Below are 23,722 nucleotides of genomic sequence, written 5' to 3'. Positions count from 1 at the left end.
AAATTTCCGAGCATTCATGGAATGCTTGCTAGTGTTTTCTCAGGAGGGATGTGTTTTGCTCCCGTGCTCTGCTTTGTTTCTTCAGCTACTAGCACATCCTCTGCTGGCCTGTGGTTTCTGCAACCCAGTGTGGTTGGCTCTCCTGGATCCCGTGGGCTCCTGTGGTCTTCCTGAGTCCAGTTCATGTCCCCCGGGTCCTGAGCACACGGCTTCCTAGGGGGTGAACTCAGACTTCCCGTGGCACTGGAGAGATCAGTTTGCTTCTTTCTCTTTTGTGAGAAGTGGTTTTTCCTTTAGACAGCACCTGCCAAGTCTCTGTGGCTCGCAGCTCGCCACGGCTGGGTCGGCAGGGTCCTTGGAGGTGCTGCAATTTCGACTATTTATGGTGTTTTCAGGTGACATCTGGCAGTGTGGTGAAGATAAACTTCACTCGAAGGACTCATCTGCCTTCGTTCTGCTTGAAGCGGGGAAAGATGCTGTGTTCTCTTTCAACCTGGGAAACTCGAGCCACGTGACAGCTTCTTTCCCCTGTGAAAAGCTTCAGTGCTATTAGACTATTTAGGAAAAATTAGATTTCACTACAGCATAAGTATTGAACCTTAGTGATAATGAGAAATATAATTGAAATAACGTGAAATACTGGCTCACAAGATTAGCTTCCTCTATCATTATTCATTAGCATTTTTAAATGTCAGCGTTAGGTTGTGAGGCTGAATGGATTTTTTAAACAAAACACCACATTATCTTTTATTTTTTGCAGTGCTAGGGATCGAACCCAGAGCTTTGAGCTTGCAGAGCAAACGTTCTGACCCTGAGCCACACCCCAGCCGCCAAATGTCACATTCTTTACGTTTCTGTTTAGAGAAGTTTTTTCTGTTGATGCTAAGTGTGAATGTTTATGCCGAGACCTTGAGGGGGACTCAGTAATAGCAGCACACGCTGCCCTCCTGGGGGGACACCACGGTCCACCCGTGTCAATTCCCTTAGTCCTCACTGCTGCCCTGCTGCTGGCCCTGGTGAGGGTAAGTGACAGGTGTAAAGTCCCTGTTGATCACATGCACCCCCGATTCCAACACAGGTGCCTAGGCTGGCTGCCTCCTCTAGTGTTTATTTTTATTTTCTCGTGCTGACCTTTGTGATCCTGAGTAACACAGCAGCACACACAGGTTCAGGTGTGTTCACCTAGCACACTCTGCTGTGGAGAGGACCGCTTCCTTGCTCCGTGCGTTCATGGTTAGCAAGCTTCAGTGTTGGTGTGAGAACCGTGCATGTTGCAGATGGCTACTGTATAGTGAGTAGAATTTTGGCAGTGGATTTGCATCGATTATTGATTTTACTTCATTGCTTCCTGGGCAGCATTGGTCTAATGGTTGGCAGGTTTGTGTTTACTGATTAAATCCAAAAGATGCACAGGATGGTTGAGATCATAATCATTCTCCAAAGACAACAACAACAACAAACAGACCCACCAGGAACTCAGTCCTGCTTATTTACGCTCTCTGCAGTACAGCCAGAAAGCTGCAGGAATCTGCGTCTTTGCAGAGTGGAGGACGTGCCTCAGGCAATTGCAGAAACGATACTAACCTTCTGTTTTGCTCAGATGAACAACGTGACAACAGACTACTGTCTTGACATCATAAAGAAGTTTGAAGTTTCAGAAGAAAATAAGGCGAAAAATGTTCTCGGCATAGAAGGTAAAGCAACCAACCTTCTTATTTTCTCCTTTCTTGATTCGATGTACTTAGTTAAATTCCAGCACAATTTTTAGGAAGAGAAATTGGGAGATATTAATGGAATTACAGGTAATTCAAATAAACCCCACAAAGCACCTATTTTCCTGCAGAGCAGCTGCCCTGATGTTGGTCTCTCTCTTTCAAATGCCCGTGAGCATCTGCCATGTCAGGCAGCCTACGTGACACTACTGGGTATGATGGGCGCCAAGAGGTATTTGGGCATTTCTCAAATGACTGATTTTTGGAAATGGTCTCATTCTCAGTGATTTTGTGAAGGGAAGTTTGGCCCTAAAAAAAAGTTAATCTACAAAACTAGTGACTTGAAAATAAACACAATTCTTTACAAAATGTTAGCAACTGACTTGTTTTTCCTGACTGGTGGCAGTACAGAAGCTGTTGGAACCACAGGTCTTGCTCATCCAGCCACCTCATTTTATAGTAGGGGAAGCGAGAGCCCCCCTCAAAATACTTTGCCTGCAGTTGTGCACTCAGGATCGAGCTCCTAGAATTGTACACATGGTGTAAATAAGCTACATGTATCCGGAAGTCACATGCATTTAAAATATACGGGGAAGTAAGTTCAGGAGGGAACCCAGAGGAGGCTCCCCGAACAGAGCAGATAATCCCAGTCAGGGACCACCAGGGACCCTGCCGCCCCTCGAGCATCCAGAGGGACTGGTATTTCCATATCTGATTGCCAACCCCCTGGTTTCCCTTGCTCCTGAGATCTCTTTCTTTAAGAGATGGGGCTTAGCTAAATTGCCCAGGCTGGCCTCCAACCTGCGATCCTCCTGTCTCGGCCTCCTTGGTGGCTGGGATCATAGGCAAGCGCCAGCTGGCTGGAAAGTTGTTCTTAACTCACAGCCCCTCTGACTTCTTACCTTCCAGTCAGGAGGGCGAGAGATGGACCAGCAGTCAGGAGACACACCATTAGTCCTAAGTCTCAGAAGATTTTTAGATCTGATTTCACCAAGTGATTCTCAAAGACTGTAACCAGTCAACCCTCATCATCGTTCCACTTGGCTCCTTCTGTGTCGTTTGGGCATTCACTCATATATCATGCTTTGGAAGGTCGTGGGAAAGTGCCGGGAGTGTCCGCAGGGCCCTTGGGCTCGCCTCAGAGTCACGGAGCGCACCAGGCACTAGCAGCCTCTTCCCAGACCAGTCACGCCCTGAGTCCCGGCCATACTCAGCCATGGACAGGTCACTTGATGGCTTTCCAGATCATCTTATCCCATCTGTTGCTGGTCAGCCAAGGCCCCTGGGCATCCATGGGGCTCTGGGTTGGGGAAGGGCTGCTGCCTCTACCCCCACCCCGACAGTCCTCTAGGTGATGCTGAACCTCCGCCCTCCCCAGGGTCCCATTTCCATTTCGGGCACTCTGTGTGGCTGGGGCAGATCCCTCAGGCCCGTCCCCTCTCAAGGCTGCTCCAGCCCTTGTGAGTGTCCTCCAGTGCCCCTGTGAGCATCCTCCAGTGCCCCCTGTGAGTGTCCTCCAGCACCCCTGTGAGCATCCTCCAGCTCCCATGAGTGTCCTCCAGCACCCCTGTGAGCATCCTCCAGTGCCCCCCGTGAGTGCCCTCCAGCGCCCCTGTGAGCATCCTCCAGCCCCCGTGAGTGCCCTCCAGCGCCCCTGTGAGCATCCTCCAGCCCCCGTGAGTGCCCTCCAGCACCCCTGTGAGCATCCTCCAGTGCCCCCCGTGAGTGCCCTCCAGCGCCCCTGTGAGCGTCCTCCAGCCCCTGTGAGTGCCCTCCAGCACCCCCTGTGAGCATCCTCCAGTGCCCCCCGTGAGTGCCCTCCAGCACCCCTGTGAGCGTCCTCCAGCACCCCCTGTGAGCATCCTCCAGCCCCTGTGAACATCCTCCAGTGCCCCCCGTGAGTGCCCTCTAGCACCCCTGTGAGCATCCTCCAGCCCCTGTGAGTGTCCTCCAGCACCCCTGTGAGCATCCTCCAGTGCCCCCCATGAGTGCCCTCCAGCGCCCCTGTGAGCATCCTCCAGTGCCCCCCGTGAGTGCCCTCCAGCACCCCTGTGAGCATCCTCCAGCCCCTGTGAGTGCCCTCCAGCGCCCCTGTGAGCATCCTCCAGTGCCCCCTGTGAGTGCCCTCCAGCACCCCTGTGAGCATCCTCCAACCCCTGTGAACATCCTCCAGTGCCCCCCGTGAGTGCCCTCCAGCACCCCTGTGAGCATCCTCCAGTGCCCCTTGTGAGTGCCCTCCAACACCCCTGTGAGCATCCTCCAGCCCCTGTGAACATCCTCCAGTGCCCCCCGTGAGTGCCCTCCAGCACCCCTGTGAGCATCCTCCAGCCCCTGTGAGTGTCCTCCAGCACCCCTGTGAGCATCCTCCAGTGCCCCCCGTGAGTGCCCTCCAGTGCCCCTGTGAGCATCCTCCAGTGCCCCCCGTGAGTGCCCTCCAGCGCCCCTGTGAGCATCCTCCAGTGCCCCCCGTGAGTGCCCTCCAGCACCCCTGTGAGCATCCTCCAGTGCCCCCCGTGAGTGCCCTCCAGCGCCCCTGTGAGCATCCTCTAGTGCCCCCCGTGAGTGCCCTCCAGCACCCCTGTGAGCATCCTCCAGCCCCTGTGAGTGCCCTCCAGCACCCCTGTGAGCATCCTCCAGCCCCTGTGAGCATCCTCCAGTGCCCCCCGTGAGTGTCCTCCAGCGCCCCTGTGAGCATCCTCCAGTGCCCCCTGTGAGTGCCCTCCAGCACCCCTGTGAGCATCCTCCAGCCCCTGTGAGTGCCCTCCAGCACCCCTGTGAGCATCCTCCAGTGCCCCCTGTGAGCATCCTCCAGCGCCCCTGTGAGCATCCTCCAGTGCCCCCTGTGAGCATCCTCCAGTGCCCCCTGTGAGCATCCTCCAGCGCCCCTGTGAGCATCCTCCAGTGCCCCCTGTGAGCATCCTCCAGCGCCCCTGTGAGCGTCCTCCAGTGCCCCTGTGAGTGTCCTCCAGCACCCCTGTGAGCATCCTCCAGCACCCCTGTGAGCATCCTCCAGCTCCCATGAGTGCCCTCCAGCACCTCCTGTGAGCATCCTCCAGCCCCTGTGAGTGCCCTCCACCCCCGTGAGCACCCTCCAGCCCCCGTGCTTGGCAGTGGAGCTGCGAGTTATCTGCTGGAGGCCAGCCCCGCCCGCTCTCTCCCCGCAGGCTTCACCAACTTCATGCGCAGCCCTGCTTGTGACGTGTTCAACCCCCTGCACCATGAGGTGTACCAGGACATGGACCAGCCGCTCTGCAACTACTACATTGCCTCTTCCCACAACACCTACCTGACCGGCGACCAGCTGCTGTCCCAGTCCAAGGTGGACATGTATGCACGGGTGCTGCAGGAGGGCTGCCGCTGCGTGGAGGGTAGGTGCTCACAGGCCCCTGCATCTGCTGGGCAGCGCCCCCTGGTGGGGAGGTCCTGTGGTGGGGAGCGCCCCCTGGTGGGGAGGTCCTGTGGTGGGGAGCGCCCCCTGGTGGGGAGGGCCTGTGGTGGGGAGCGTCCCCTGGTGGGCAGTGCCCCCTGGAGGTCAAGGCCATCAGGCTGCATGTCCTCATGCCTGTTGGAGCTGTTGGTCTGTTCACTGGGAGGTTGTTACTCTCTCTTTTTTAACTTTTTTGGTGTAACTGGGGACCTGACCCAGGAGCTCAACCCCTGAGCCACATCCCCAGCCCTTTTTAATTGTACTTTGAGACAGAGTTCCCTAAGTTGCCCAGGCTGGCCACAAACCTGTGAGCCTTCTCCCTCGGTGCCCAGGTGGCTGGGATCATAGGGGCCCAGCATGGCGCCCAGCTCAAAAGCTCCACTGCCTGGCTGGAAAGTGGTTTTAACTCATAGCCCTCTCCAGATTCTTACCTTTCAGGCAGGAGGGGGAGAGACTCAGGTTTCCTCCAGGTGGCGTTAGGTGATAAATCAGGAGCAGCTCGTGCCTGATGGCCTCTGTGGTCTCAGGAAGCGGGAGAAAGCCTCGCCTACTCAGGGTAAAGTGGACAGGATTGGCCAGGGGGCTTCAGAACAGAGAGCTTCTGAAACTGTCCTCAGGCACTGGGCAAGATCAGCTGGGTGAGGCCTGCCCAGTTCAGAGGCAGTCTCCAGGGATAGAAATCTGAATGCTTGGGCGTCCACCAGAACCCGAGGGCACTCGCCTGCTCAGGCGTGGGAACATGAAGGCAGGTGATTGATCTGGTCGCAGGTTCTGGGTTCTAGGTCATGTGAGGTTCCATCAAGGTAGCCGGGAGGCCTCTTGTAATCAATCGGCAGGGGTCAAGGTCTACGAAAAGAAGTGAAGTGAATAAGGATCCACCAGGTGAGATCAGGAGACTAGGAGGCTCAAAGAAATAGACAAGGGGAAAGTTGCTGTCACCGACCCCAAGAGTCGCCACTGTATGGAGACGTTGCTGTTGGCACTGGCCATGTCAGGAGCCGCGGGCGAGCTTGACTCAAGCGGAGCAGGGTGAGGGTGCTGGCATTGAGGGTCCCGGTCAAGGGTTGAGGGACTGCCACACGGACTTAAGTCACAGGGATGCTGACGGCAGGTTGCTTCCGTACAAAAAGCATGCTGTAGGAAAGGTACTTGAAAGACCTGGAGGCGGTAGCACTGGACAGTGATCTTCGGGAGAGGAGAGCTTTTGTGAACTTGAATCAGTTGTTTTCCGGTAACAGCAAGGGCCTGAGGATGCGTCTGCTTCTGGGGTTCACGCGAGAGGCAGCTGTGCACCAAGGTCAGCTGGTGGCTCACTGGGACCTGATGATGGAGGGAGAATCCTGAAGGGTCTGCAGGCAAAGGGCATTTCTTCTGGATGGAGTGGACATGCTGTGGAGCCCAGGGCTGTGCTTTGGGGAGGAGGTGACCTGGGAGCCGTGGAGCCCAGGGGCTGTGCTTTGGGGAGGAGGTGACCCGGGAGCCGTGGAGCCCAGGGCTGTGCTTTGGGGAGGAGGTGACCTGGGAGCCGTGGAGCCCAGGGCTGTGCTTTGGGGTGGAGGTGACCTGGGAGCCGTGGAGCCCAGGGCTGTGCTTTGAGGAGGAGGTGCCAGTGCAGGACAGCTGGTTGTCCTGTAGGAACCGTGTGGGAAAGGACAAGGCAGGGAGCCCTCCTACCATCTCTGTCACACAGTTGCCGTCTGGAGGAATTTCTGCTGCGAAGGTGATGGTAATGCTGTGGGTGAATCAGCGTCTTTAAAAGCGCGGCAGGCATTTCAGACTACGCACACAGAACCACCAGGTCCCCTGCATAGGGGACAGGGCCACCCACCGTGCTGTTGCAGTAGTTGCAGGAAATGCCGAGTGAGGGCAGTGACGGACAGTCACTGAGTGACTGAAAGGGGAAGATGCCAATGGAACGTGAGTAGGAGGAGGGGCCTTTCAACAGCAGAGGGTCTCCAGGCGACCTTTGCTCTCAGCCAGGTGTTCACGTGGGCTGGCCAGCCCGTGTGAGGTTCTCGTCTGACAGGCGTGGAGGTGTCCCGGGCACACAGCCCACTGGGTTCACATGGATGGATGTCCACCACTTGACATTGTGCCATTTCTCGGAGCCAATATGGGAAACGACTCCAGCGACTCCAGGAGGTGATGGTGGACTCTGGGTGACTGGCCAGCTTGCTGGCCTGCAGCTTCTGCTCCGTTTCCTTTGGTTTGCAGGTCCTTTGGATACCTGTCTTGTTTGTGCTTCTCTTACCCGTCCAGACCTGAGTCCCACTTGAGTCTGACCACGTTCCTATGGTCAGCTGCTTACTCCACATCAAAACTGCTGATCCCTCAGCTCCGGTCGGGGTGTTGAGGAAGGAGAGTTATCTGAGCATTCAATTTACGATAAGTTCCAGATGGGTTTTCATACTGGTGTTAAGAGGGGGACTGTGGACATCACGTGAGGGGACGCTGGACATGGGCCTGTCTTGGGCCTTCTTTCCTCCTGAGACAAAAGAAGAGACTGAGGTCATGCACAGCTGTGGGGCAGGTTTTTTTGTTTTGGTTTTGGTACCAGGGAGTGAACCCAGGGGCACTTAGCCACTGAGGCACATCCCAGCCCTTTAAAATATTTTATTTAGAGACAGGGTCTTGCTGAGTTGCCTAGGGCCTCACTAAGTTGCTGAGGCTGGCTTTGAACTTGTGATCCTCCTGCCTCAGCCTCCCGAGCTGCTAGGATTACAGGTACATACCATCGCGCCTGGCTGTGGGGCAGTTTTAAAGGACATGTGATGGCCTACGTGCTCTGTGTCCCTCTCCAGCCTGCACCGCACAGCCCACCCGCCTCCAGTACTGGGTACAGAGCAGTGCTTCCTATCAGGATAACTGGTAGCAGGACAGTGAAAGCCGAACTACTATCCTGGGAGGTGTTCGTTGAGGAGAAGAATTACGTTTTTTTGGGAGACTTCACCGGCTTTGTGCCTGGTCCGTTCCCTGTGGGACACTGCGGTTGTCACCGTAGATCTGAATGTCTTGTGGCAGGGAAAGGGGAGCTCTCCCATTCAGTCCCTCTTGGGCTGGGTCCTGGCTCAGAGCCTTGCGTACGTTCCAACTGACTTCCTGAAACACCCCCCAGGGGCACGGAATCAGATCTCAAGGGGAAACCTCAACCCAGGGTGACTCACTCAGGCCCCTGTGGCCTGGAAGCTGGGGTTCGAACCCAGGTTGCTGGGACTCCCAGCTCTTCTCTTCCCCAGGGAGCCTGTGCGCCTCACGGAGGAGCAAGCCCTGGGTGACCTGGCCAGGCTGAGGGCCCCAGAGGGTGGAGTGTGACACAGGAGGGGAGCTGGCCCTGTCCTGACTCAGCCTCGCCCTGCATACCTAGACATCCCCCAGACCGGAAACTTGGCCACATGATCTCTTGTGGTTTCCGTACAATTTCCATGAGCCCGCATTTGGAAACTCTCAGTTCTCACTTGGCGCTTGGGTGTGGGGACATCAGTGTATTTTACACCCAGGGACACTTTATCTGCCTCAGATCTGAAGTGGTTTTTATGGTTAAATGGCTACAGCTAGGGTTTAAAGAAACCTGGTTCATAGAAGTCTGTTTTCATACACTGAAAATTCCAGGTCCCACCGGTATTTTCTCTGAAGCAGCTTTTGCGGAATGTAATAGAGACAACAGGGAGTGACGGTTCCTGGTGCTGTACCTGCAGGGGCTCTCGTGGTGCTGTGACCTGAAGGGGCTCTCATGGTGCTGTACCTGCAGGGGCTCTTCCTGGTGCTGTACCTGAAGGGGCTCTTCCTGGTGCGGTGACCTGAAGGGGCTCTTCCTGGTGCTGTGACCTAAAGGGGCTCTTCCTGGTGCTGTACCTGAAGGGGCTCTTCCTGTGCTGTGATCTGAAGGGGCTCTTCCTGGTGCTGTGACCTGAAGGGGCTCTTCCTGGTGCTGGACCTGAAGGGGCTCTTCCTGTGCTGTACCTGCAGGGGCTCCTCCTGGTGCTGTGACCTGAAGGGGCTCTTCCTGGTGCTGTACCTGAAGGGGCTCTTCCTGTGTTGTGATCTGAAGGGGCTCTTCCTGGTGCTGTGACCTGAAGGGGCTCTTCCTGGTGCTGTGACCTGAAGGGGCTCTTCCTGGTGCTGTGACCTGAAGGGGCTCTTCCTGTGCTGTGACCTGAAGGGGCTCTTCCTGGTGCTGTGACCTGAAGGGGCTCTTCCTGGTGCTGTGACCTGAAGGGGCTCCTCCTGGTGCTGTGACCTGAAGGGGCTCTTCCTGGTGCTGTAGCTGAAGGGGCTCTTCCTGGTGCTGTACCTGAAGGGGCTCTTCCTGTGCTGTACCTGAAGGGGCTCTTCCTGTGCTGTGACCTGAAGGGGCTCTTCCTGGTGCTGTGACCTGAAGGGGCTCTTCCTGGTGCTGTGACCTGAAGGGGCTCTTCCTGGTGCTGTGACCTGAAGGGGCTCTTCCTGTGCTGTACCTGAAGGGGCTCTTCCTGGTGCTGTGACCTGAAGGGGCTCCTCCTGGTGCTGTGACCTGAAGGGGCTCTTCCTGGTGCTGTACCTGAAGGGGCTCTTCCTGTGCTGTACCTGAAGGGGCTCTTCCTGGTGCTGTACCTGAAGGGGCTCTTCCTGTGCTGTACCTGAAGGGGCTCTTCCTGGTGCTGTGACCTGCAGGGGCTCTTCCTGGTGCTGTGACCTGAAGGGGCTCTTCCTGGTGCTGTACCTGCAGGGGCTCCTCCTGGTGCTGTGACCTGAAGGGGCTCTTCCTGTGCTGTACCTGAAGGGGCTCTTCCTGTGCTGTACCTGAAGGGGCTCTTCCTGGTGCTGTGACCTGAAGGGGCTCTTCCTGGTGCTGTACCTGCAGGGGCTCCTCCTGGTGCTGTGACCTGAAGGGGCTCTTCCTGGTGCTGTGACCTGAAGGGGCTCCTCCTGGTGCTGTGACCTGAAGGGGCTCTTCCTGGTGCTGTGACCTGAAGGGGCTCCTCCTGGTGCTGTACCTGAAGGGGCTCTTCCTGTGCTGTGATCTGAAGGGGCTCTTCCTGGTGCTGTGACCTGAAGGAGCTCCTCCTGGTGCTGTACTTGAAGGGGCTCTTCCTGTGCTGTGATCTGAAGGGGCTCTTCCTGGTGCTGTGACCTGAAGGGGCTCTTCCTGGTGCTGTACCTGCAGGGGCTCCTCCTGGTGCTGTGACCTGAAGGGGCTCTTCCTGGTGCTGTGACCTGCAGGGGCTCTTCCTGGTGCTGTGACCTGAAGGGGCTCTTCCTGGTGCTGTACCTGCAGGGGCTCTTCCTGGTGCTGTGAACTGAAGGGGCTCTTCCTGGTGCTGTGACCTGAAGGGGCTCTTCCTGGTGCTGTACCTGCAGGGGCTCCTCCTGGTGCTGTGACCTGAAGGGGCTCTTCCTGGTGCTGTGACCTGAAGGGGCTCTTCCTGGTGCTGTACCTGCAGGGGCTCCTCCTGGTGCTGTGACCTGAAGGGGCTCTTCCTGGTGCTGTGACCTGAAGGGGCTCTTCCTGGTGCTGTGACCTGAAGGGGCTCTTCCTGTGCTGTACCTGCAGGGGCTCTTCCTGGTGCTGTGACCTGAAGGGGCTCTTCCTGGTGCTGTGACCTGAAGGGGCTCTTCCTGGTGCTGTGACCTGAAGAGGCTCCTCCTGGTGCTGTGACCTGAAGGGGCTCTTCCTGGTGCTGTACCTGAAGGGGCTCTTCCTGTGCTGTGATCTGAAGGGGCTCTTCCTGGTGCTGTGACCTGCAGGGGCTCTTCCTGGTGCTGTTACCTGAAGGGGCTCTTCCTGTGCTGTACCTGAAGGGGCTCCTCCTGGTGCTGTGACCTGAAGGGGCTCTTCCTGTGCTGTACCTGCAGGGGCTCTTCCTGGTGCTGTGACCTGAAGGGGCTCTTCCTGGTGCTGTACCTGCAGGGCTCTCTCCTTTGGAGCTTCTGCTTCAGTGACACTGGGTTTCTGGTGACCTCAGTGGCTGCAGGGTTCTCAGGGGCCTTGGGAGGACCGGTTAGTCCTGTGGGGAGGTGGGCTTGTCGCAGTCCCGTGGCTGGCCTTCCTGGCTCGGCCTTCCCTCCTCGCTTTCCAGCCTGGTGAACGGGGGTGCGCTGTTGGGATTGACTCCCATCTGGGCCTGGTGTGGCGTTGCTGCGGTAGTGGGTTTACCGCCCTTCCTCCTATCGCTGGGAGCCCTCCAGGGCACAACGTCTGTCACTTCTATTGTGCCAAGCCGTGGGGTGAGTGGCTCGGCCTCCAGAACCACCAGTTCTCCATCCGGTGTCTCTGGGGCCAGGAGCGGGTAGCCTGACTGAAAGTGACCCCTGCCTGCGTGTGGCCGGGGATGGGTCAGAGGGTGTCCCCACTGCGGCCTTCACCCTTGCCACACGCTGGCGGCCACTGGCACCTGTGAAGGCCACGAGGTCAGACCGTGCTGTTGGGGAGTGTCACCCTCTTCCCTGACTGACAGGTGGTGACGTCAGGACACCTGGAAGAGGCCGCCACTGCAATCAGGGATATTCTGCCTGAGTGACAGGTGCCATCCAGCACTCCCTCTCTGCTGACGGGGGTGGTTTTGAGAGCTCTCTGGTGTGGGTGTGGGAAGCAGGCCAGGGGTGGCTTCGACGTGCCCCTGGAAAGGTACGAGGTTATTTTTGAGGGACCCTGTTGCACTGCTCCTTCCGAGCTGGGACTGTACGTCATGAAGAAAGTTGTTGCCGTCATTTACTGTCGTGCATCACCTAGCAAAGGGACAGGTTCTGGGAAATGTGCTGTGGCACCCGATAACACACAGGCCCGGGTGGAGTTGATCCGTCCTCAAGACACGCAGTAGACACCGATGTCGGAGGCCGCTGCCATGCAGCACGGCACTTGCTGGTTCGTGGGGGACTTTGAAACTTTTCCGTACTCTTCCTGGACCACCATCGTGTGCTGGTCTGCCATTGATGAGACACCATTGTGTGTCACGTGACTGTATTTTTGAAACTTCTATCTTTCCATGTCCATGTCCAGAGACAGATGAGAGAACCCCCAGCACATAAGGAGTCGTAAGTCAGTCTTCTGCCTTGGGTGCATTCCCAGGCCCCTGCAGCAGCGTGGCAGCAGGAGACAGGACGGTGGTCTCCCCACAGCCTCTTTATCCTTGAATCCTGCTCCCAGGAACCTTGTGACACTGACCTCGAAAGTTCTGTCTCCTTTTACTTTTTCCGGTTTTTTCCACCCGGGGAGACACTTGACCGGCCCATATTCAGTGGGTTCACATGGGTACCTGCTAGGGTTGCCCCGAGAAGCAAGACCAACGTGAGGTTCGGAGAAAGAGGTTGGGATTGGGATTGGCGGACTGGATTTCGGAGGTTGGCTCCCACGACGGTGGGCATTGGCAGGATGAAGCCTGGGTGACTGACTGGCAGGCCCGAGGTGGGTTGCGGTTGGCTGGTCGTTGTGGTTGTGAATTCCAAAGCACAGCAGGCTGGGGACGCGGGTAGGGTTTCTGTGCTGCCGCGCGAGGAGGATTCCTCCATCTGTGGGACATGCTGTTTGCTCTAAAGGCCTCACTGACTGGGGGCGGCCCCTCGGCATACAGGATCATTGGCTTCTCCCGAGTCTGCTGATTCAGTGTCCATCACACCCACGCGTATCTTCACAGCAGTGTCTAGACTGGTCTCTGACAGTGACCATCCTGGACCAGTACGGCCGACACCTAGGATGAGCATCACCGTCACCTCAGGGTCACGGTGAGCATTGTGAATCCCACATAAGGAAGTGGAGCTGTCGCCTCCTGGGGAAATAGACTCACGGGTCGGGTAGGTTCTGTTAGAAAGGGGGACAGGTGGTGCTGACCTGCGTGGTCCTAAGGAGGGAGAGTCTGGGTGCCATTTCCCTAGCCAGACCCAGCTCGCGGAACTGTGTGGGTTTGGTCCATGCTGTATTTTTTAAAAAGTGTGTTGACTGCCAGTATTTAAATATCGTGAGATTTCGTAGCAGTGAGATCTGGACTTTGTACTTTTATCAGCTCTGCTAACTAGGATTCTTAGCCTACCAAGCACTGATGGATGGTGAACACCGTTACCTGTGTCCTCGTGCAGACCTGGTTCCTGTTGGGCTGCTGTCCAGGTCCTGTTGCCTGCTGGGCTCTTGGTGGTCATAAGGAAGGGTCTGGCGGGGCTCGGCGGGGGGCTAGCTCAGCCTTGATCGCGTTTGGATAAGCCAAGCCAAAGGGGCTATGGCTGACCATAGAGGCGTGGAGGTGGGATTATGTGGGGGGATTAGCGGGACTATAAGGGAGTGGCTGTGCATTCGGGAACCGGAGGAGTCAGGTGCTCATGAGACGGGACCTGAGATGCAGAGGCAGCTCTTTTAGAGCTCGGTCTGCTCCGTCATCTGCTGAGGATATTTCCCGTGTATGTGGGGTCCGGAGCAGGCTCAAGTCTTCAGGCGGCGATTTAGGATTCAGCTCCTCCGTGGGTGCACACGACTCGAAGTCACTTCAGGGGAAAGGGGACAATGGCTGTGGAAGGCAGTTTCCCTTGACCAGACCCTGAAGTGGTCTGTCCTTTCTGCCCGTGTCTCATTGTCCACACAAGGGCAGGCGGGGAGGCCAGGGCTGCGCTGTGCTAGGCTGGGTGACCGAGGACATGGGCTAGCCAGTGCCTAGAAGCCTCTGGCACGTGATGTACTACGGACCGAGGGGCCAGCAGCCAGAGCTGCCGTGGGACGTTCACTAGTGCACGGCGTTTTGTTCCAAACCACCTTCTGGATGCTGTGCGAGGTGCAAAGGCGGCTTTTGAGCAACAAGCAACATGGTGTGTGTAATCAGAGCCCAGGGGCAGAAGGGAAGCACAGGAAGTGACCAGGTCAGGGAGCTGGTTCCTCCTGGAACCCCACATGGTCCTCCAGGTGCAGCACAGGAGTAGCATCAAGGCTGTAAGTTACCCTGTGCCTGTGGCATTGCGACCACCTCACAGGGACATGGTCATTGCCAGCAAGTGCAGCCACTGTTTCTGTTTCGCAAGATTCCAACGCTTGAACACAGATTTGGGCAGAGCCTGAGGATTTGCACTCAGGACGTCAATGCTAGTTTTTATTACTATACAATTAACAAAACAAGAATCATTCTAATGGAAACAGTGGGTCTGAGTGAGCGATCATGACACGGCCTGTTGGTGATTTGAGAGATGCCGTGTCTTACCTTAGAAACCTGCAGAAGGAACGCGGACATTTCTAAGAACGCTCACATCTTGGGAAACACTTGGTAGGATTCACATTCCCCGCTCACAGACTTTTTGGTAAATGCTGGACCGCGCAGGAGTATATCTTTGTAAACTATGAGCACAAACACCCGAACCACGTATTATCTTTCATTCTTTGTCCTGATGACTATACCAGAACACCCGTCTCTCTGTCTGAAATCTTATGTCTGTCAGTGGGCATGATTTCAGATGACAGACTGGAAACGTGTCTGGTGTTTCCAGAAGTGTCAGTAGGTGCCAGAGATGCCGTGTCGTTGACGAGCTTCTGTTTTGGGCAGTGGACTGCTGGGACGGCCCGGATGGAGAGCCGGTGGTGCATCACGGCTACACTCTGACTTCCAAGATCCTCTTCCGGGACGTCGTGGAGACCATCAACAAGCACGCCTTCGTGAAGAACGAGTAAGCCCCTCAGGCCCAGGAGCCCGCCCCGGCCCGCCTCTCCTCGCCCGCCGGCCCTCACCTGCCCCCACAGTGGCACCAGCAGATGACAGGGTTCAGCCTCCGCTTCCCCGTGCTCCCCCACTCCTCCCCCGTCCCTCTCTCCTGGCCTCCTTGAAGTATCCTCGCAAAGAGTGGCCTCTGAATTTTTAGACCCAGGCGGGGTGCCGGGGTCCGTGGAGGCTGGAAACACCAGTTACTGTGCGTAACCAGTGTTCTCGGTGTGACATCACACTACGGATCACCTAGGTCTGCAGAACTACCCAGGGCCTGAGAGCCTTGTGGGGCCGACTGTCGTTGGACAGTGGCATTTCCCCCGAGTGAGCTTTGGCCATGCCATGGCTACCTCTCCTCCGCCGCCGCTGCTGCCTCCTGTTTTGGCCTCGGGTCCTCTGCTCCCTTAATACTGTCTCCTCAGGTGTTGCCCTTGGCCTTACTTTTGGATATTTTTCTAATTATGTGCCCAGACCTCTTTCCCAAGGCCAGGGTTATATGGAAAAATGCGTAGGAAATGTCTGTCGGAGTCACCTGTCGTGCAGAAGCCACGCTGGGCAGAAGGTGAGACTCGGCCATCTTGGCTCATGGCCCTCGCCGGCTGGGCAGCTCCTCCTGCCCCTGCTCTATCTCCTTTTTCCCTGAGCCGGACCCAGAGTCCTGTGGGCGGCCAGCTCTCTCAGTCCTGCTCCCCAGCCGTCTGTGCTCCATCTCGCCACCTTGGCCACCAGCTTGTCCCCTGCACCGGAGCCTTCTCTTCCTTCGGAAGTCACGCACCATGTTGTGATTCCCACTGACAGGTCCTTCAGAAGCCCCCTCACTGTGCACGGCACCCCTGCCTGCCCTCCATGCCTCCAGGGACCAGCCCTCTGCTTCCCTGCAGGCCTGGTGCTCAGATAGCTCCCACCCCGGCCAGTGCTGGGCCCCCTGCCTGGACCCCCTTCCCCACTGCCCACCTGCAGGATTCTTGCTTGTCTTGCGGGGTCACTTAAGTGCTGTCCCTCTGGCAAGCTACTGACCCACCAGATGACTGAACCTTTCTTTTCTCTGTACTTAGCACCCCGAGCGTATTTCTGCCATGTGTCCTAACACCCTGTCCCAGTTGTCGGTGACTTGCCCTCTTTTAAACCTGTGAGACTGAACTCATGGGAATAGGGCGCTGTGTCTCCGTCTCCTCCCATCCATTCCTGGTTGCCTAGCAGGTTCCTGCCGTATACCAGACAGACGAGGAAAGGTTTTTGAATTAAAGAAGCAAATTAAAATTACAGTTGCGTAAAATTAATATTTTACAAGTTAGTAGCCTTTAAAATTTTTAATATTTGGTCTTACTAATTAACCATGAGGTTAAAATGCTTTTCTAATAAGAGATTCCTGCTGCATCATTTATGGTGTCTTCTACATGCAAGAATATTGAGCTGTAAACTCTGGCCGGTCTTTGCACAGTCCTAGTGGCGTGGTCTGTCTTTCCCAGACATGCTTCCTGAGCCCCTTGGAAGACCCCCTGGTCTGCTTACTGCAAGCTTGGGGACTCTTGCAGGAAATGTGCTTTAAATTAAAACAATTAATACTCTTATTTAGTATATTTAAAAATTCAGGTCCTTTCCTTTTCTTTCTTAAACTGTGGCCACATCTCGCCACCAGGGTTTCTGCTGAGTGATTTTTTGTTGTAGGGCCCTGTCTTGGGTATTGTAGGGTGGCGTCTCCTCATGAAATGCCAGTGGTGCCCTTTGAATTGTGACCACAAAAATGTCCCCAGACATGGACAAATGTCCCTTATGGGAGGGAACACAAAATCATCCCTTCCCCTGTCGAGAAGCACAGCCTTATTCTAAGCATGAGCTGACACAGGCCTTTTATAAGCAGATTGATACTTTAAAATTTTATTGTTAAATTCCCTACTGTGAATGCAAGACACCTCAGGGTTCATAGTTTGTTGTTTTCTTTTCCAAAACATTTCTGGAATGCTCTAGAAATAAATATATATTGGCTAGTATTTCTGATAGCGGATGCAAAACAATAAAAAGAATCAATAAAGTTGAATTCAAAATAATTTTTTTGTGTTGTGCTGGGGATTGAACCTAGGGTCACTTCATCACTGAGCTGCACCCCATCCCTTTTTATTTTTTATTTTAAATTGCCCAGGCTTGAAACCTCTGTCTCCAGAGTTGCTGGGAGATTACGGGTGTGTGCCGCAGCACCCAGTGTCAAAATAATTTCTGGTTTTGCAGAAAAATACGTTGAGAGAGGAGTGAAATTAGGCAGTGTGCCCCGGTTCCTTGCTGCCTTGGCCGCCCACCCGCAGGCTGCCTTTGGTTCTTCACCATACATGGATTGCACGTCTGTAGAGAATCCGTAGAAGCACCATTCTCTGCTGGTGGAGAATGATACCAGCCCGTTTCTGTTTTAATAAAGACCAATATATAATTCTATAAAAGGGTTTTGAGATGCCTGACACAAGAAGGTATAAAACACAAAGTTTTATTGCCTTATTTTATCCTCAATAGTAATTTTCAAGCTGAGAACTGATGATATTTTTTAAGAGGAAATAACTGCATTTCATGATATGTAATGATGGCTCAGTCCACACTTTTGAAGAAATAAGACAAAATTGCCTTGTGTGAGTTTCCTTTCCTCCCTTAAGCTTATCATTTTTCTGAAAACCTTTTTTTTCCTTTTGAAAGATACGTGGCTTACCCACCGGTCTTTGCCTGGTGCAGGATATCAGATCAAGTCGCCCCGTGTGGGTTGGTCTTTTGATCAGTTGTTGTCCCCGGCAAAGTGAATTTGTTCAACGCGTGTCTAACGTCCCCATTTTAGAAGCATTTTAATTCTCGCCACTACGGCAGGCCCTGTCGCTAGGATTGAGAGCACTACGAATACAGGATCATCTTCAGAGATGCTCGTGTGGCCTGCTTCTGACCTCGGAATCCGCTGTTGTCTCCCCAGGTTCCCGGTCATCTTGTCCATTGAGAACCACTGCAGCATCCAGCAGCAGAGGAAGATCGCTCAGTACCTGAAGGGGATCTTCCAGGACAGGCTGGACCTGTCGTCCATAGACCCTGGAGAGGGCAAGCAGCTCCCCAGCCCTCAGAGTCTGAAGGGAAAAATCCTAGTGAAGGTCAGTATTCCAGGGTCTGCAGGGAGGCTCCATGACCCGCGGAGCTGGTTCCTGCATTTACTAAATCCCAGCTTAAAAGGAGGGTCGTAACTGAAGCAGCGCACGAGGGACTGCCCCGTGGACGTGCGCTGGGTGTCGATTCCCGGTCATGCCTTCAGAGGAAGGCCCCCGACCAGGAGTCAGCGTTGGCTTTGTGCCACCTCAAGCCCAGCATGCATCCTTTAGTTGGAAGCGTTCACACCAGGGAGAAGCGTGTGGGGGTGGGGAGAGGCCAGGAGAGGAGAAGGCTCCTGAGTCCACGTGGGAGCGTTTCCTCAGACGCTTTCCCCCATTTCGAGCTGCAGGAGCTGTCTGCCAAAGGAAAAGCGCATCTTCACGGCTGATCAGTTTCAGTTTTGGTTATGTGAGTGAGACGCGCGGCTTCCGAGGACTGCAGGCACAGACACCCGCTCCCCCCCAACCCCCGGGGTGCGGGAGGCGGCGGGTGGACGCAGCGACCCCAGCAGCAGAGCCTGCACCGGGCGCCGTCTGTCCACGCGAAGGCCGCAGCGGGACAGTCGCTCGGTCTTTAGGTCCCGCACACCGAGCTCTCGCCTCACTCCTGTGAATTTCATGTTTGTTCCACAGCCACTTTGGATGGTTGTGTTGTTTTGAGATTAAAATTGAGGACGAGAGTCCGGCGCTGTTAATATTCAAACAGGGTCCTGCTTACCTGAAAGCGGTGTGCACCCAACACCAAACGTCACCGCGGAGGAGGGGGCAGTGGCAGACAGCGCCTTTTGAGGCAGGTCCCTACATCCCTACCAGGGCAGTGAGGGAGAGCAGTGAGCGTGCACCTTGAGAAAGCCAGTTTTCCATAATTAAATGAAAGTCATAGATTCAGAACCAGCAAAAGAGGTATCCTCAGAAAGAGGCGTTTTGAATGACAGCTCCAAGGGACACCAGAGGGAAGGCTGCTCAGGCCAATTTGCCCAGGTCTTGTTAAGGCCAATCCTCACCTTGAAACCAGGTTCTGGGTTAGAAAGTGAAATGTCACGTGGGCAGCACGGCACCTGCCCCTGGGTTTCCTCGATGTTCTTCAGTGAGATGCAACATGCGGGCGGCCCAGGTGATGGGGATGGAGTTTAGGTGGATATTTGATGTGCGCTAATTGAGTCCCTTCTACGTGAGTTGACTTTGGGCCTTTTGGCACAGAATGCCCCTGGGCTTGGGGGCACCAGGAGAACCAAGGCAGGTCTGCATCACTCACTGGTGGGGGTAGTAGCAGTGTGTTGACAGGTTGTGACTGTTACACACGTACTTTCCAGCCATGTGTGTGCATGCACTCATCTATAACACACACACACACACACACATACACACACTCACACACACATCCTGAAAAAGTAACAAAGAATTGCTTTGGAACGAAAATCATAACAAACTTGGCAATTTTTTGTGGATTTTATTGCTGAAAGTAACCACCGCTCTGCATTCCTAGTTTCCCACTTTCCTGGTGTGGCTCAGGCAGCTCGGAGCTGGACGCCAGGAGGAGGCCATTGCCCTGTCTCTGGCAGCATTTCCTTAATGCATGGTGACTTAATCCAATCCCAGAGTGTGACACCTGCGCGAGGCAGTGTGTAGATCAGAAAGGACCCTAGGAGACCCCTGGGCTGCTCTCAATTACATCTCCTCGGGTCTCGGTCAGTCATGGAGTCACAAGATTCTAGTTTCCTTTAGGAGCAGCACCATTGGCAAGAGACGTTAAAAATGATGTGCTTCTGTTTTTCTTCCTGGGTGACCAGGAATCATTTGTGTGTGTGTGTGTGTGTGTGTGTGTGTGTGTGTGCGCACGCGTGTGTGTGCGCGCATGTGTGTGCGTGTGTGTGTGCGTGTGTGTGTGTGTGTGTGTGTGTGGTATTTCAGAGGCGGACAGTGCTGTTCCCACATTTCCGATGTCTTGTGCAGAGGGCCCTCTTGGTGTCTGCCATGGTGCCCAAGATGAAGCTGGCCTTGAGTGAAGGTTGATGGTGAGCAATGAAAGGTGCTGATTCTTGTCTGTCCTCTCCTGAGGACAGCTGGCCACCACTTAACTTGTGGACCTTATTTCTGGTGCTGCCATATGATCAGAGCTACTCTATGCATGTTCCCTGGAATAAAGGGAAAGAGACTTGTTTTGTAGGAGTCTTCCGTGTCAATAAGACCTAAAATAATAAACACGCATCAATGCCTTAGCCGGGCGTGGTGGCACATACCTGTAATCTCAGCAGCTTGTGGGGGAGCTGAGGCAGGAGGATTGAGCCAGCCTCAGCCACTTAGTGAGGCCCTAAGCAACTTACCCCACCTCAAAATAAAATATAAAAAGGGTTAGAGATGTGACTCAGTGGTGGTGTGTTCCTAAGTTCAATCCCTGGTACCAAATAAAAACCCTAAAAAACAAAAAACCAAGAAGGGCTGGGGATGTGGCTCAGTGATTAAATGCCCCTGGGATCCACCCTTGGTGCTAAATAAATAAATAAACAAATGCCTTAATTCTGAGCTGCCTTGTAATTGATACTACCAAATTAGTCCCCATCTTTTTAATCTTCTAAATACCCCTCTGTCAGCTAAAGAAGATAAATTTAAGTCTCCAAATCCCAATAATTTTGATTAATATTTAGTTTGATTACAGGAGTTATCTAATCAGCTTAGAAGCGTGGCAGTGCTAAAGACTCGGTACTCAGTGCTCTAGAGCTCTGGGAACCCAGGAGGGCGCAAGAACCAGGGTGGAGACTTCCTGAGGGCGGGCTGGGCGACAGACCTGCAGGAGGGAGGGGCAAGGGTGGGTGCGGGGCAGAGCCAGCAGTCTCCCCGGCCCAGGTCGGCCTCAGCTGGACGGGAGCGGGTGGGGAGGAGGATGCAGGCCGTGCAGGGCCGGGCCAGCCTCCCTGGCAGCGTTCCTGCTGTCCGCCGTGTGGATGGTGGAGCGGAAGCCGCCACTCTGCCTGGCTGTGTTGGAAGTAGGACCTTCGCTGGGTTCGTTCTGCCAGCTTTGGTTCATGATTCTAGGCATCTGCTGCTGCGGAGCAGACGGCTCCGAATGCAGCAGCTCATCAGGGGCCTGCGTGTGACCGGCTGGGCCCTCTGCTCAAGGCCTCTCCTGAGCTTGTCACTAGGGCGTCAGCCGGGGCCAGGCCACAGGTGTCTCAAGGCTGGACTGGGGGCTCGCCTTCCAAGATGGCTGAGTGGCTGTCATTGGTGAGAGGCCTTTGTCCCTGCCACGTAGGTGTCTCCATAGCACAGTGAGAGGGAGGGAGAAGGAGAGGAGGAGACAGAGAGACCTGAGGAAGGAGTGGGAGCAGAGGCCAGGGGAAGGCAGAGTCGGGCAGCAGCTGATCCCAGCAGTGACACGGGTCCCTCCTCTGTCCTGTTAGGAGTGGGTCCAGCCTGGCCCAGGCGAGGGGTTTCAGGAGGTGCAGTCTCGGAGGCCGCTGGGTCGTGTGCCTGTCCCCACCCCCATTTCCTGTGACCGTCTGGCTGCTGGCGAGAGGAGCCTGCTGATGCAGGGGGGCCCTGGAGGCCCAGCCCCAGGCCGCGTCCTCTTCTGGTCTTTTACAATTTACTTTTACTTTTTTCTAAATAAGAATTAGGAAATAGAGAAGAGGAGAAAATAACTAGGTCACTCATGGTTCTCTTACCCAGAGATAACTATTCCTAACACTTGACCTGTCCCCCTCTCACTTTTGATGCCTCTCGCGTCTGCCTTGGGTCTGTGTAGTGGGCCCTGTGTGGGCAGAGTCCACAGGCCCTGGGTGGAAAACAACTGGAAGAAGCGGTACCGTCCTGGACACGCACACACATCCCCCCTGTCGTTCTGCCACTTCCATACCCACATCGTATTAGGTGTCACGAACGATCGAGAGATGATTTTTGTGCTAGGTGATGTGCAGATACTACCTTGTTTTATATCCAGGGCTTGAGCATCTTCAGAGTTTGGTGCCTGAGTGTGACCCTGGACCCCATCTCTCGTGGTCCTTGAGGATGAATGCCGTCTGACAACTGGAGTGTCTCACCGTCTTACACGAAGTTTCCTTTGTCACAAATCCCCTGGTTTCTGGAATGCTGAACGGCCTGGTCCTGAGCTGTGCTCAGGCTGCTCAGGAGACTCACTGCATCCTGGGGAAGAAGGGCCTGCTAGCTGCACGTGACCACCAAGGACACGTGCCACCTGCCCGGGAGAACAAGCTGCTCTGGGGGCTCACCCTTCGTCCCTTTGGGCGGCATCAGCACAAGGTCTCCTGGGTGACCCTGAGCAATGGCTCTCACTGCTTATAGTCCTGGAGTCCCAGCTCCAGGTGCTGGTGGGTTGGGTGCTGGGTGGGAGCCTCAGGTGGCACTTACTGCAGGCCCTCACATGACAAGGGGCACGGCCGCTCACTGGGGCCCTTGTGACTGAGTCACTTCCAACGCCCGCTCTTCCTGCTGCCCGGGGTGTCGGCGTCCAACGCAGGGACCTCTCGTGACTGAACTTTAGGCCAGCCGCGGTACACGGTGCCTTATCACCATCGTCACGTGCCCTTAAGGAGAAGCCATTCTGATGTGGTTTTTTGGTTTTTATTTTAGTATAGTGGCCCTAGTTAATTACATTTCACTGAGGTGATGTGACTGCATTTTCTTAAAAGTCCTGTCCAGACTTACTTTTTCCCAAATTCAAACTGTCTTCCTTCTGGTGAGTCTGAAGTCATGGTTGACCTGAGATACTTCATTTTATTTTCATTTTGTACTTTTGAAAATTGTGGTAAAAACCCCGCAACATAAAATCTGCCTGCCTTCTCGCTCATTTTAAAGCGCACTGTTCCGCCACGTCAAGAACACATCACTGTACAAACCCACCTCCAGAACGCTTCCCAGCTTGTGATCTGAACCTCCATGCCCGTCGGCAACAAGGGCCTGGCCTGCTCCAGCCGCCCTGGCCACCACTGTTTCACCGGCTATGAATTTGCCTGTTCTTGGCGCCTCCTGTAGGTGGAATCTCACAGCCCGTGCCTTCTTGTGTCTGGCTTGTTTAACTTAGCACCCTGCCTTCCAGGTCCATCATGTTCTAATATGGATCAGAATCTCAGTCTTTTTAAAGGCTGAATAATATTCCGCTGTGTGTGTAAACCACATTTTGCTTATCTGTTCATCTGCCAGTGGACACTTGGGTTGCTTCTCCCTTTTGCCTGTGGCGAATTTGTTTTCATTTCTAAATGGGATGTTTTGATCCGTTCCAGGGCAAGAAGCTGCCTTATCACCTTGGGGATGATGCAGAGGAAGGGGAAGTTTCTGACGAAGACAGTGCGGATGAGATTGAAGACGAGTGCAAGTTCAAGCTCCAGTGTGTGAGTGGCGGGCTGGGCTGCGCTACCATTAGGGCCGCAGTAGAGTGGGTCCAAGTGGGTCCAAGTGGGTCCAAGTGAGTCCAAGTGGGTCTTCACAAATGTGGCCTCTGTGGCGTGGAAAGGACATGTTGGAAACCACTCCGTGTCCCAGCGTGCCCCACGGCCTGTTGGTGAGTGAGCAGGGGTTCTGAGGCCTCATGACTGGAAGGTGTGGTAGGCGCTCACCCACCTGCCCCTCCAGAGACCAAGCCCGTCCTGTCCCACCATGGGTAAAGCCTAACTGGGACGGCCATGCCCCTTGGTTCCTGCAGCCCTGCTACGCTACCCTCAGGGCCAGCCTGCACCCCAGCTGCACGGCCCGGCCTGCTTCTCTCGGGGGTCGGCTCTCGAAGAGAATGGACTGAGAAATTCCAAGCCCTGCCAGGCCTGACTCCTGGCTAAACGCGTAACTTACCACATCCCAAACAAACGGGCACAGATG

General features: G+C 55.0%; 1 protein-coding gene across 8 annotated transcripts in view; it reads left to right on the top strand.

The window, feature by feature from the left end:
* Plch1 (phospholipase C eta 1) overlaps positions 1–23,722 on the top strand; it is a 187,356-nt gene that overhangs the window by 130,226 nt on the left and 33,408 nt on the right. For all 8 annotated transcript variants that reach the window (XM_047564925.1, XM_047564930.1, XM_047564929.1 and 5 more), the window contains 5 exons: positions 1,601–1,694; positions 4,877–5,080; positions 14,631–14,751; positions 17,731–17,902; positions 23,134–23,241. In XM_047564925.1, coding sequence (XP_047420881.1) covers positions 1,601–1,694; positions 4,877–5,080; positions 14,631–14,751; positions 17,731–17,902; positions 23,134–23,241 — 699 coding nt within the window. The remainder of the gene's footprint in view (positions 1–1,600; positions 1,695–4,876; positions 5,081–14,630; positions 14,752–17,730; positions 17,903–23,133; positions 23,242–23,722) is intronic.

This window comes from Sciurus carolinensis, chromosome 9, assembly GCF_902686445.1.
Source record: "Sciurus carolinensis chromosome 9, mSciCar1.2, whole genome shotgun sequence".
Classification (NCBI taxonomy): Eukaryota; Metazoa; Chordata; class Mammalia; order Rodentia; family Sciuridae; genus Sciurus; species Sciurus carolinensis.
This window is presented reverse-complemented; position numbering and strand designations above follow the sequence as displayed.